Source organism: Nanorana parkeri, unplaced genomic scaffold, assembly GCF_000935625.1.
Source record: "Nanorana parkeri isolate BGI_ZX_2015 unplaced genomic scaffold, ASM93562v1 scaffold183, whole genome shotgun sequence".
NCBI classification, from domain to species: Eukaryota; Metazoa; Chordata; class Amphibia; order Anura; family Dicroglossidae; genus Nanorana; species Nanorana parkeri.
This window is the reverse complement of record NW_017306451.1, coordinates 664,314-677,665: the sequence shown is the minus strand read 5'-3', so window position 1 is coordinate 677,665 and position 13,352 is coordinate 664,314. Positions and strand designations below refer to the sequence as shown.

Genomic DNA, 13,352 nt, shown 5'->3' with positions numbered 1-13,352 from the left:
GGGGTTAAGGGCCATCAATCACTGGTAACACTAAACTGATGAGCAGTAAAAACTTTTAAAACATTGCTTATGGGAAATTTTGGTTATTGAAGTTTTTTGCAATTTCACAGGCGCACGAAATTTTAAGGCTTGACATGTTTGGTATTTACCCGACGTGACACCGTCTTTTATATTTTACAAAACAAAATGGGTATTATATTCGGTTTCTGTGCACAAAATTTCATTTTAGTGTATTTTATCCTAAAAATACTGGTTTGATAAACATTTGAGCAAAAATCATGCAAAATAGATACCGTATTTTTCCGTGTATAAGACGCTACTTTTTCATAAAAATCTTTATCTAAAAATAGAGCTGCGTCTTATACATGGGGGCCGCGGTTTTGAAAGTGCTGATACCACTGAACTGTAAGTGTGATGCATAATATCATTTAAAATATTGATTTCTGAATTTTGGGAAAGAAAAGTTGGGGGCGTCTTATAGACGGAAAAATACAGTAATTGCAACTAATTTATCGTGTGTGTGCGCAAGTATTAAGAAATTGCTCCGGACAGCAATTAGTTAAATATAACATTAGCAAAACGGCTTCATTATTCTGACACACATGATCAGACATTTATAAAAAACAGTCACATAGCACTTTTAACGTGATTTCGTGAACCTGGCGCAACACAAAAAGTTTGAATCGATCAAAACTGGAAGACAGAATCTGGAGCAGTTGCCAATAGTAACCAATCAACTTCTCTCTTCAGTTTGTTCAATTCAGCTTCAAAAATGATAGAAAGAAGCTGATTGGTTGCCATGGGCAGGTGCTCCAAATTCTGCTCTAGTTTTGATAAATTCCCCTTACAGTATGCTTTTAATCTGGCACATGGAAATTGCACCAATATTTACACCAGAAAGCCACTTAGTTAACATTCCCTATGTATATCTTCTCTTGTAAGGATTACCGTCCAACACAGAGGCGCCCACACACTCCCCTAATACACTGCAACGGGCTCGCACGTAGCCGCAGTAGAGTGGAACGCACACACACGTGCACCGGAAGTAGAAGAGCTCGGAACCGGAAGCTGGCGCTGAATTGTGATATCACTGCGCGACCTGAAGTGGGGGCGGAAGCAAGGGAAGAATCCCGGGTGTGTGAGTGACAGGGGGTTGCTGGAACAAATGTTATGGTTGTCCGTTTAGAAGAGCTGGGTTGAAGGAATGGGAGGCAGGGAGGAGACTTAGTGAGTGGCCGACATACTGCATACAAGACATAAAAGCACTTTGCTTGCCCTATAGCGGCTTGATGGTTGAATGGGCGGCTGTCTAGCTTGTATATATATTGGCTGTGCTGGGGAGATGTAGCACATTTCTTGGAGCTTGAGTACACAGGAGATGAACAGAGTGTGCTATATAGCAGCTCTCTGTGTCTCTTGGAGAAGTATAAATCTTAAGCTAGCCATACACAAATACAATCAGATTGGAAAGACTTTCCCTTTAGAGGTAACCCTTGCATGGTAGGGCTGGGCCTCTAATTATGCAGTCATTGTGATCACATGATCAGTAGCCTGTTTCTGGTTGTAAAGACTGACTTGGGAGGTGTCAGTGAGCACAGTATGATAAACCCATATATGCAGCAGCTGGGCATTAAAGGCTAATGTGCTATCGCACAGTGCATCACACCACACATTAGGTACGCTGGGTTGCCATTCATTTCGAATAACATCACAATACACCTGCTGGGCAGGCGTTGGGATGCGCTACAGTGCATATTACTGCAAATCACTTGCAGTGTGGTGAAAAAAAAATAGCCCATGCATTTATTAAATTTTTTTTAACCGCATCGCAACATATGTTATTGCCGTACAGGGTGTTGCAGCACATGCCTCCCAGCTGATGTGTCAGGGTACCATTAGAGAATGAATGGCAAAACAGCGCACCTAGTGTGCTGTGCAATAGCATATGCTAGATGCTCAGCTACTGTAGCTTTAGCGCAATGCTATATTGTGACCCTGCCCTGAATCCAGCTTTTGGACCATGTTTCACGTTGACCATATTTATAAAACATGGTAGCATAAATGACCCCAAAAAAGAAATTGCAATTGCTTACTAAAATCGTATGGTGCTTCAAACTGATACTGAAGCTTGGCCCAGTGGGAGGTTCTTCCATCCACACAGTTTAGTGTAGATGGAGGAATCTGTTGCGCTTTCTCCATCTGACCATAGAAAATCTGCAGAAAGGGTGAATGGCCAGCTTTAGTCTACATTTAAATTTTTGCTGGGTGCAGGCATCTAATGCAGCATATTTTCCTGGTGCTTTACTTCATGGCAGCACACATTTGGTGGGTTGCTCTACATTCATCCTTCCACAGGACCAGTGATGGCTCTAAAAATCCCTAGTTCCCAGTCTGCTGTATGAGGGCCATGCATGACCCTTTGTTGCTTGCTGTACAGCTATTGGACTCCAGCTGTCAGGTGCAGGAGTGAGAGTTGCTTTATAAAGGGGCTGCAATAGCACTGATCGCTAGCAGTCTCATGTAACATGTCCCCAGTTGCTGACTGTCTCCTACATCTTGTTGGCAGTCTCCAAACACATCCATAGCACATCCAGTGATAATTTTCTCTCAAAGTCTGCTGTCTCTGACCAACTTCTAAAAGTTTCATTTTATTGAATATTATGTTCTGTCCTTTGGTGATTTCAGGGTCACCCCAGGGGACTAGACCTTGTAAACTGACAACCACTGCTATAAAGAAACACTACCTCATCATCCTGGCTCGTTGCAGTGTGGATTTGGGCTAGGCTGACCTGATTAGGCTCCAGAAAGAAGACTTTAGAATCCTCTGTTTGTTAATAAATCTGTTTGTTGTATCATTTATCTTTTTAGCTAATTGTATGCTGCCATAAAGGCCCCAGAGAAAAAGAAAATTTGTTTCATAAGCAATAATAATCTCGTTTTACTGGTATGTCTCCATGGCAGCATTCAAACCCTCCCTCAACTTAAACCAATACATGAGAATGGCAAGGCAGTGTGTCTTAAGGATTTATAGTTCCCTGTGATCCTGTGGGTTAGATGAGAGTGGAACAAACAACCATATATATTCTGCAATGGAGAGGCACCAGGTAGATACGTGAAGCTGGTTTCCCATCCAATCGGGAAGCTTGGCAGCGGGTAATGACTCGCCGTCCGGCTTCCTGATTGCCCGGGAAGCTGGCTTCCCAGCCAATCAGCATAGAGCCGGCTTCCCGGGCAATCAAGAAGCTGGGCGGCGGGTAATGACACAACGCCCGATTTCCTGATTGCCTAGGAAGCTGGCCCCATGCTAGCAGAAGTATCGGTACTCGATATCGGCGATTACCGAAATATAAATATTGGTACTCGTACTCAATACCGAAAAACCTGTATTAGTGCATCTCTAAACTGGATAATCCAAACAAAGGACCAGCACTTAGGTTGATGACGGATGGCTTGCTCGTCGCCAGTTTCCTGATGGAGAGGGGAGGGGTTGTGAGCACCCCGACATGCTTTGACTTTCCTTTTGGACTTTTTGTCAAAATAAAAAATGTATACCATACTAACTATATTGTTTTGGCACTCTCACTCTTTACGCCTTTTTATGGAGGAGCACCAAGAGAAGAGAATTGTAATAAGTCATGAAACCATTTTCAATTTTTCAGATAGCGATCCATCTGCGACAGAACCATCTACCATGCACCCACTTACAGTCACAATGTGAATTCTTACTTCCTGTGTGTCTAACAGAAAGGGAGAGACTCTCCTTGTAGAGACAGTGTTGTCTAGATCTTCAAGAGCACTTAGCAAGTGTGGTGATTAGTGCTAGACTCTCTTATTACACTGCCCAGCATGCACTGCACATACAGATAAGCTAAATGAGATGTTTATTTGTAAGACAAGAATTTCATACACATAAAATAATACTACGTAAAGTTTAGAAACAGAACAAAAATGAAAAATACTGATTTTTTCCTTTTAGGAATTATAGTTTTGCCACTTTTGTTTATAAATAATATGTTTTGAGCTGAAATTTCGAATTTGCAGTGAAAATAACATAAGATAAACTGTATATCCCACTTGACAATGACTACACATCACAATAGATTCGTAAGCCACACACTAAGGGGCCAAGACTGGCTATTGGCTACCATTATTTATGTCTAATCCTGTACATATCTGTTCTTGTGTTGATATTTAGCCAGTTCGGTGCGCCAGTCATAAATATGTCAAAGTCTATAAATAGCATTTACTTGTGATTATGTTACTCCATTGACACCTATATGGCCTGTTACATAGCCAAACTGTTTATCTGAAGTGGTGACATATTAGTGAAGATCGTTTGTATAGTGCAATATTTTTTTGACAACCAATATTGTCTTTCCGTGAAGAGATCCCTATCTCTATTTCCCAGCATGCGGTGTACTGTAGTCTAAACTATGATACCATAATACTTGCATTGAATTGATGAGATCTGTAGTTGCAGATTTTTTTATAAGCAAAGTATGGTGTTGAGTTCCACCATTTGGTGTTGAGAATTTTAAAAGCAGATAAGGTGTTTCCACTTTAACTGAAAATTATATTTCAAGTAGATTGCAATGCTCAAGTGATATGAATAAACTGTTTCCCCACTGATAGAAACTTAATGTCATTGTCCTGTTTTTCAGCTAAGGGATGCCCAAAAAGTTTCAGGGGGAAAACACCAAGTCTGCTGCTGCCCGTGCCAGAAGGGCAGATGCAAAGGCTGTAGCTGATGCAAAACGTCAGCAGGCTCTTGAAGATGCATATTGGCAAGATGATGACAAACATGCTGTGCGCAAGGAGCACAGGAAGGTAAGGGAATATTGATGGACACTGAAATACTTTTCTTGTTATCATCATACTGTGTTTGTTACTTCAGTTAAAGTAAATGTCACTTTAAGGAGTCTTAAAACTGCTTTTTAGCATGAAGTACAGGCACGAAACTATAATTATACAAGGATTTACTGTATATAGCGCCAACAGTTTGCACAGCGCTTTACAAAATGGGGGATACAGTATAGTTGCAATACTATTTACAATTTCAGTGCAATAGGGTTAGGAGGGCCCTGCTCGTGAGAGCTTACAATCTAGTATACGGACATGCTCATATCTGCAGCAGCTTTCGGTATCCTCTACTTCACCGAAATGTTGAGTTGTTCTAATGACTCTTCCATGTAGCACTAGAGCTTGAAAAAAGCTCTGAAAGAGCTCTGAAAGATGGCAGATAGAAGGATGTTGACAGGGCCACCCGCTTGACAAATTGTATCCGAATTATCAGGAACCATCTTGGCTTGACTTGTATTGTAATGTCTTCCTTATATTGTAAAGCGCTGCGCAAAATGTTGGCGCTATATAAAACCTGTATAATAATAATAATAACCTGTCGCAATTCGTACAGTGTATTACCAGCTTAAGCCACTCCAGTCCTTGACTGATGAGCTTACCCTTGAGGAGTTCTATTGTACTGCTTTTACCCCCAAGTTAAAGGGAGTAAAACATTGATGGGACTCGCCACTCTGAAACTACCAGTGCTGTTTTCAGACTTTAATTGTATAAAACTCAGAGGCCACATAGACTTTCCCTTTTAGAATGGTTGTTCCAGCTATTTCCCTATGGAGATTGACAACTTCCTAAAAACCGTTTGCTCCTCCTAAAAACATATTAGTCTTGTACCCAATTGATGAGGATTAACAGGCTGCTTACAAATTCTAGTAGAGGACCCAACCAGTAAGCAACTGGAAGGCCTTCCTACAGCTCTCTGTTCTTGCTGATAGACTTCTTCTGATCCTAGCTGTGACCTTACTTTGTCAACCTAGTCTGACTATGCAGAATTCTGCCGAGGTTGATCAAACGCTCATAGAATGCATGGAGCAGGTGGTTGTAGCATTGAATTTCAGTTGTGATCTTTGTCGGAAGCCTCCCATTCTCTTTTTCACATTTTTCTTATATTGGTACATATGAGTAGAGCACTTTGGCTAAAGTGCTAAACTGGCCTTCGAGGGACAGCGTCTTTTCGGACCAGCCCTTGTAAACATCCTCAGGATGCTACTGGTGGCAAGAGCACCTGTTTTTTTGTAAGGAACAGATTTTAAAGCCTTTTCTCTCCTTACCTGTAAGAAGCGTTCTCTCTGTTTTTTTTTCAGTTCCTCAACCTCTTCTTTGAGACTATCCCCCAATTTTGGTTCCCTATCCACCCTCTAGTCCTGGTATTCAAAGTCTGCCAGATCCTCAGACAAGCCTTCTTGTGCATTAAGTGCACCCCCACTTTCCAGAGTGGGGGAGTAGACTTGTTAACCCTTGCTTGAACATTTGGGCAGCTTACATCTCAGATGCATGGGTGCAGAAGATGGTCTCCCAAGGCTGTGTTTTGCCCTCTGCCCGTTTCTGTATTACCGTACAGATTAGCAGATCTCCATCGAGCCCTCTCAGTTCTTGTGGATCAAGGTGTAATTTCCCCAGTTCCTGTGCAGAACAGTTTCAGGGGTTTTTATCAAACCTGTTTATGGTTCCCAGCCCCAAAGGGGGCATTTGCCCCATTCTGGATCTTAAAGCTCTGAATGTATTCGAGTCAAAAAATTTCACATGGATTCTACCAAATCTGTCATCACCTCCCTGCACCTTGGACACTTTGTCTTGTTTGGACATCAAAAACTCACATGTCACCATCTTTTCAGCACATTAGTGATTTCTATGCTTTACTTTGGACCCCTGAACTGCCAGTCTGTGCCCCTGTCCTTCAGCCTCTCATCTGCACCTCAGGTATTCACAAAGGTGCTGGCCCCATTACTGGCCTGCTGTGTGTGGCATCCCCATTTGTAGGATACTTAGAGCAGCCTTTCTTAGCCAGGCTGCCTTCTGGCTACCTCAGGGATGCTTCAAAATTTTTAACAGCAACATGCCTCTCCATGGGGTAGGTGAGCCGGCTGCCAGCACCATTTAAACGAATTACGCTAATCCAGGTAGTGTGGAATCCATTCAGAGAAGTACAGAAGTTTACCTACATCCAGGACTGGTCTGCCTGGATGTAGGTAATGCTGCCACAGCTCTTACTGTGGAGGTGGGATTCTGACATGAATGGGGAACCCCAGTTTTTTTGTGGGTTTGCATGGGGCTCCACCTTTTAAAATCTATACCAGACACCTGTCTCAGATAAAGGTCTGGTATGGATTTTATAGGAACCATACATGGGTTTTAAAATGTTACGTGTTTTTACACTGGACAGTCTTGGACTGGGATGCCTCGAGAATTTGCAGACATTTAAAGGGTGCCGTGACTAAAAAAAGGTTGAGAAGCGCTGACTTAGAGGGCCTCTTGTTGAGGCTACATTCGGCTCAGGCTGTGTCCGATAACATGACAGTATGTCACTGGCCCACTCATTGTTTGTAGTATCTTCAGTGTGTCTAGTCCTGGACAAGGCAAGAGTGTTCCTTTCACAGGAGAAACTTCTAACTCTGTGGTTTTGAGATTTGTACTGTCCAGCCTGGGAACTTTCTGACTTTGTTTTTACATGGGAGTCCCAGGTCTGATGGTATAAGCAATTATGGACACTGGCACTCCAATGGTAGAATAACGTCTATTTATTGACGTCCATGCAACAATACACTTGATGGTAGCCCCTGTTGAGGCAATCCCATTTGTCCAGTTTTACACCAGACCTCTACAACACAACATTTTGTCATTGTGGGACAAGTCAATCTGATTTCTGGACAGGACAATTAATTTATCACCAAGGACCAAGATGCCCCTGGCTTTGCAGCTCAGGAATCTGGCTCTGGAGTCAGGGAAGTCAGGAAGGACACCAGCCTGTTGGGCTGGAGAGGGGTCTTGGGCATCCGGTGGGTTTTTTAATGGTGTTAAGAGTGTATATATGATTAAAGTGACATTAAACCCTCAGATTTTTTAACATAAACCAATACTGTAATGTGTGCCTTACTGTAATCCATGGTTGTTTCCCTTCTCTTTGCTGCTCTTCCTTTTAAATCATGTCTTCTCATGCTTGGGGAGAACTTCCCTTTGCAGCTGAGTGCCTCTTCCTGTAGTGCTGGCTCAGGTTGTGAACCTACACGCAGACACCATGTATCCATTCCAGAGACAATGCAGTCTGCTGCAAAACTGAAGTTCTGCCCAGCTTGAGAACAGATACAGATTTAAAAGGAAGAGCAGCAAAGAGATGGGAAACAACCATGGATTACAGTAAGGCGCACATTACAGTATTGTTTTATGTTAAAAAATCTGAGGGTTTAATTTTAGTTTAATAGTTAATTGCTGAAGAAGCTGCATAGTCCAGTCATTTTTGCACATCCTGGAGTTCTACTTTAAATTACAAAGTGAATAAGCAGTACTGATCCTGTAACCTTACTTTGCATGTATCCAATGAAAAGATCCTGGTCTAGAAAAGCACAAAAAGAAGACATTCCAGAGATAAGAAAACAGTAGAAAGGTTTTTTCAGCTGTTCATATGGTCATAGATGCCATTGGATATGATTTATGATGCTTACCAATGGAATAACTGGGAATTCATATACCTGGATCAAGAAAGAGAAAATGGGAATGTCATTTGAAAATATGGTGCACTTTATGTTTATCTTAAAAGGAACCTTTCAGAACAGAAATATGGTCAGTTATTGTATACTCTTAGGAAAGTACACCTTTTGCTAACAGTAATATAGAGGCTGTCGTTGCTGATCTCTTTAGTTACCTGTCTGTTATGCTTGCCCTTTAGCATTAGCACTTTTTGAGTCCTCAACCTTGGGGCAGCCCTACAGGCCTAGCTGCATACAGGGATAGTGACATTTAATTATTGAAGCCAAAGGCTCAGCATAAGGCCTGGTTCACACCTGGGCAGCACCATTTTTGCACGTTTCTACACATGTAAGCAGCATGCGGCTATTTGGACGTTTATGTGCATTGTACAAATTTTTATGCGCATACATGAAGATACACGTTTTGACTGGCAGCTCATGAAACATTGCGGGCAATGGAAGAACATGTGTTTAAACACGCAAAAACGCTCGCGAAAATGTGCAGCATGCTTCTGCCACTCGTTTTTGGACATTTCCATTGAGATATGGGGGCAAAAACGCGTTTTTAACTGGCCAAAGAAGCTCATGTACCTTTTCGGGCGTTTGGCTTTTTCCTGCTGGCGGTTTTCTGCTCAGGTGGGAACCAGGTCCATTGAAAACCATAGGATCTCTTGCGTTGGGCATCTAAAAGCACTTTTCCAACTGCTCAAAAACTCCTAGGTTTGGACCAGGCCTAACAGACAGGTGCTTGCATTTGTAGAATAGGTCAGTAAGTCGGCTTTGATAGTTTTCTCACTCTGGGTTGCATTTAAAGAACAACTCTGGGCAGAAGAAGCGTAGTCGTTGGAGTGAGACTACCCCGCGCTGCAAGAGTTAAGTGCTCATTTTTGTCTAGGGTCTAAAATAACAAAGTAATACTCAACCCCAAACCTCGTGCACGGCTGGTTGCTAGACCCGTCGCTGGAGCCTCTCTCCCGCTTTGGAGGTCTAAAAACTAGCAAGTTATCACATCCAATACAGCTGATTGGACATGATGACACAGGGGGAGCAAAGGGGGAGAGAAGTTGCAGGGACTGGTCTAGCAGCTAGCTGGGTCCGAGGTTGGGGGTGAGTATTTCTTTATTTTAGACTTTATTTTAGAAGAAAACAAGCACTTAACCTTTGTAGTGTGGAGGTAGCTCCACTGCAAGCGTTGTTTTCTTCTTTGAGGCTAAAAAACAAACAATATTGGCACTTTCTGTATTTTTCATGGCATCAAGTTTGAAAAATAAAGCCTTATTTTGAGGCTCAATAGAACATGATGAAATGTTATGTGCCATTTATTTCTAAGGCTATGCCTCCATCACAAATAATACAAGAGCGTTGCACGGCAGCCTCACAATTCAGTACATTTGGTGAGCTGCACTGCTGCTGTTTAAGAGAAAGATGCATTACTCCATGAAACTCATTAATGCCCTAACTGATTCTCTATGCCTTTGGTAAGACTGTGTTCATTTTGTGAAGTTCTATACCCCAGTCATCCACTAGAGTGCACCATGTATCTTTGTAAAATACCATATCCAACTCATATTAGTGTCAAGTGGAAGAAAACCCTTCAACATCTTGTCAAGAAAGCTGACTTAGGATAAGCTGATGTGTAAAACTGTCTGAAGCTTTTCGCCAGCACAGCACAAATAGTACCTAATTTCACAGAATTTCATGGAGATATGAACATTTCTTTCAAGATCATCGGGTCCTCTTTATAACAAGTCATTTCTATCTCCACCCCCTTTTATTATAACTTAATAAATCGGCGCACACAAATGCGATGACTAGAAGAAAAAAACTTTTGAAGACACATGAAAGTGTTTGAAGTAGCAAAGCTTTACCTTAAAAAAGATAATTAGAAGTTGTAGCTGTATGTTATCTATTTTTCCTCTTGCCTCATTTGGGTCAATGGGGTTTTCTGGATCATGTGGACTGTATAGGAACATAATTTCAGTTGTGCCACCATGTAATGTCCTTACCATTTAGATAGTTGATGTTATTGTGGGACTGAATGGGAAGACCAGACAAGGCACCTGCACACAAGCTCTGGAAGTGCCTGTTTGCACTCTATGCACTTGTGTTTGCTGTTAGTACAAAGTTTGCCAGAGCAAATGGAGGTGCAGTAGGTTGGTATATTTCTATGACGATACATTTTTCCTTGTTTGTAAATGTCATTGTTTTTTTCCATATACACTATATTGCCATACTTATTGGGACACCCCTCCAAACCATTGGATTCAGGTGTTCCGTAAAATCTCCTTGCTACTAAATATTCCACAGTCAACTGTTAGTGGTATTATAACAAAGTGGAAGCAACTGGGAACAACAGCAACTCAGCCATGAAGTGGTAGGTCATGTAAAATGACAGAGCGGGGTTAGCACATACTGAAGAGCACAGTGCGCAGAAGTCGCCAACTGTCCAAGTGCAATGCAAAGCGTCAGATGCCGTGGTGTAAAGCACGCCGCGACTGGACAAGTGGAGGCGTGTTCTCTGGAGTGACCAATCACGCTTCTTTGTCTGGCAATCCAATGGACGTGTCTGGGTTTGGCGGTTGCCAGGAGAATGGTACTTACCTGACTGCATTGTGCCAAGTGTAAAGTTTGGTGGAGGGGGGATTATGGTGTGGGGTTGTTTTTCAGGGGTTAGGCTTGGCCCCTTAGTTCCAGTGAAGGGAACTCTTCAGGCATCAGCATACCAAGACATTTTGGACAATTTCATGCTCCCAACTTTGTGGGAACAGTTTGGGGATGGCCCCTTCCTGTTCCAACATGACTGCGCACCAGTGCACAAAGCAAGGTCCATAAAGACATGGATGAGCGAGTTTGGGGTAGAGGAACTTGACTGGCCTGCACAGAGTCCTGACCTCAACTCGATAGAACACCTTTAGGATGAATTAGAGTAGAGACTGCGAGCCAGGCCTTCTCAACCAACATCAGTACCTGACCTCACAAATGCGCTTCTGGAAGAATGGTCAAACATTCCCATAGACACACTCCTAAACCTTGTGGACGCCTTCCCAGAAGAGTTGAAGCTGTTATAGCTCCAAAGGGTGGGCCAACTCAATATTGAACCCTACGGACTAAGACTGGGATGCCATTAAAGTTCATGTGCGTGTAAAGGCCGGCGTCCCAATACTTTTGGCAATATAATGTATGTTCGTTTATAGGACATTTGAGAGCTTTGTGCTTTGGTCTCTTACACTGTTTGTGGAAATTGGAAAATATTCCTTCTTACATCTGTTGATGGATCATCATTTTCCATCATTAGTTGAGGTAAGGATATGGACTACCTCCCTTTTTTTAATATAGAAGGCTTCCCTTACATGGCTTCCTGTCTGCTTGCACAACAATAGTTCTCACAGATCCGAAGACCATAATATTTTACTGTTTTGCTGCCATGTGCATTTTTCCAAAAATAATATTCTTTTCTCAAGGTTCACAATCCTTCAGAAATACTTTCCATAGTTTGCTGTCAAGTATGACCCAAGAAACCATGTGCTAAAGCTGTTGATTGACCAATGCATTTGAATTTACTGTTCAGAAAACCCATTTTTTTCCTATCCTATATAGCTCCTAACGTCAGGAAAGGGGTGGTACATATACAAAATAGTTAGCATATTTTTCTAGTTTTCCTGGGGGAAAAAAGCACACAGATTTTCATACTGCACACTGCTAAATTCTGTTAGATGTAAGGTTTAGGAAGTTTTTTTATCTTGCACAGTGAGGTGCATGATTTTAGAATACAATCTACACAGAAGCAAGGTTATTGCAACTTTGCAAAATAACCTCCAATAGACCCCCTGGTGCCCAACAGCAGTCCGCCAGCTCTGTGTGTGCGGCCGCTATGTCGGCTACCTGTTATCACCAGGGAAACAAGTCTGCTGATGCTGTAGCCACATCCCTGAGCTGTCCGCATCTCCACGCCAACCAAGTCGGTTAAAAATAGCTGGCAGCAGCTCCTAAAGTGCCAGGCTGGATCACTGCGCCTGAAGACTGCTTACCAGCACACAATGGATCCATACTCCTTCAATCCAGTTCCTGTACAGCCCCAGTCAGGTGGGCTGTCAAGATGCCATGTGCCTGTGTGGGGCTGTAAAAGACAACTGAAGTATCCCTGCAGATAAGTCAGTAAAGCCCTGCAAACTAACAGAGCAGAATAGAAAATATTAAAATATTGTCATTATGCCCATGCAGGGCAAGGTGACAATGTCTCTTTAAGGCCAGCTTAACACCTATGCATTTCAATAACGCACGTGTTGCCAAGCTTATAATCATCCTTAATCAAGCTTTATCGGATCCGTGTTGTCCCGGGCATCTTGTCAGTTTAGTTTTCATTCTTTCAGTACAAGCTAGAAATAGTGAAAGATGAAGGTGCTGCGGGTAAGATGAAGGCCTCTTTATTTTAATAAATAAGTGTGTGTGTGTGTGTTATGGTTTGCGGCAGGTTTTCCTGGCATGATTTGGGCCCTTTAATTCGTGTGGAACAACGTCTGAATAGCACAACATACCAAAGTATCGTTGCTGATCAAGTTCATCCTATCATGTTGATGGCGTATCCCAATGGAGATGGCTTCTTCCAACAAGACAATGCGCCATGCCACATTGCTCGTATTGTGCAGGAGTGGTTTCAAGAACATGAGGGAGACTTTACCTTGCTTAGGTGACCCCGACAATCACCACATGTCAATTCAATTGAGCATTTGAAGACAAAAGGTGGCCCAAAGAAGTATTGATGGGGTGGTCATAATAGTCTGGCCACTCAGTGTGTATATGTATATATATATATAT

At 42.4% G+C, this 13,352-nt stretch overlaps 1 protein-coding gene across 3 annotated transcripts in view; it reads left to right on the top strand.

Moving 5' to 3' along the window:
• Positions 1 to 1,054: 1,054 nt before the first annotated feature.
• CCDC124 (coiled-coil domain containing 124) overlaps positions 1,055 to 13,352 on the top strand; it is a 33,201-nt gene continuing 20,903 nt past the window's right edge. The window contains exons 1-2 of one of the 3 annotated variants that reach the window (XM_018555078.1): positions 1,055 to 1,134; positions 4,662 to 4,827. In XM_018555078.1, coding sequence (XP_018410580.1) covers positions 4,669 to 4,827 — 159 coding nt within the window. In that variant the 5' untranslated portion in view covers positions 1,055 to 1,134; positions 4,662 to 4,668. Of the gene's footprint in view, positions 1,174 to 4,661; positions 4,828 to 13,352 lie in introns of all 3 variants that reach the window. The other 2 variants (XM_018555079.1, XM_018555080.1) reach the window with 2 other exon arrangements.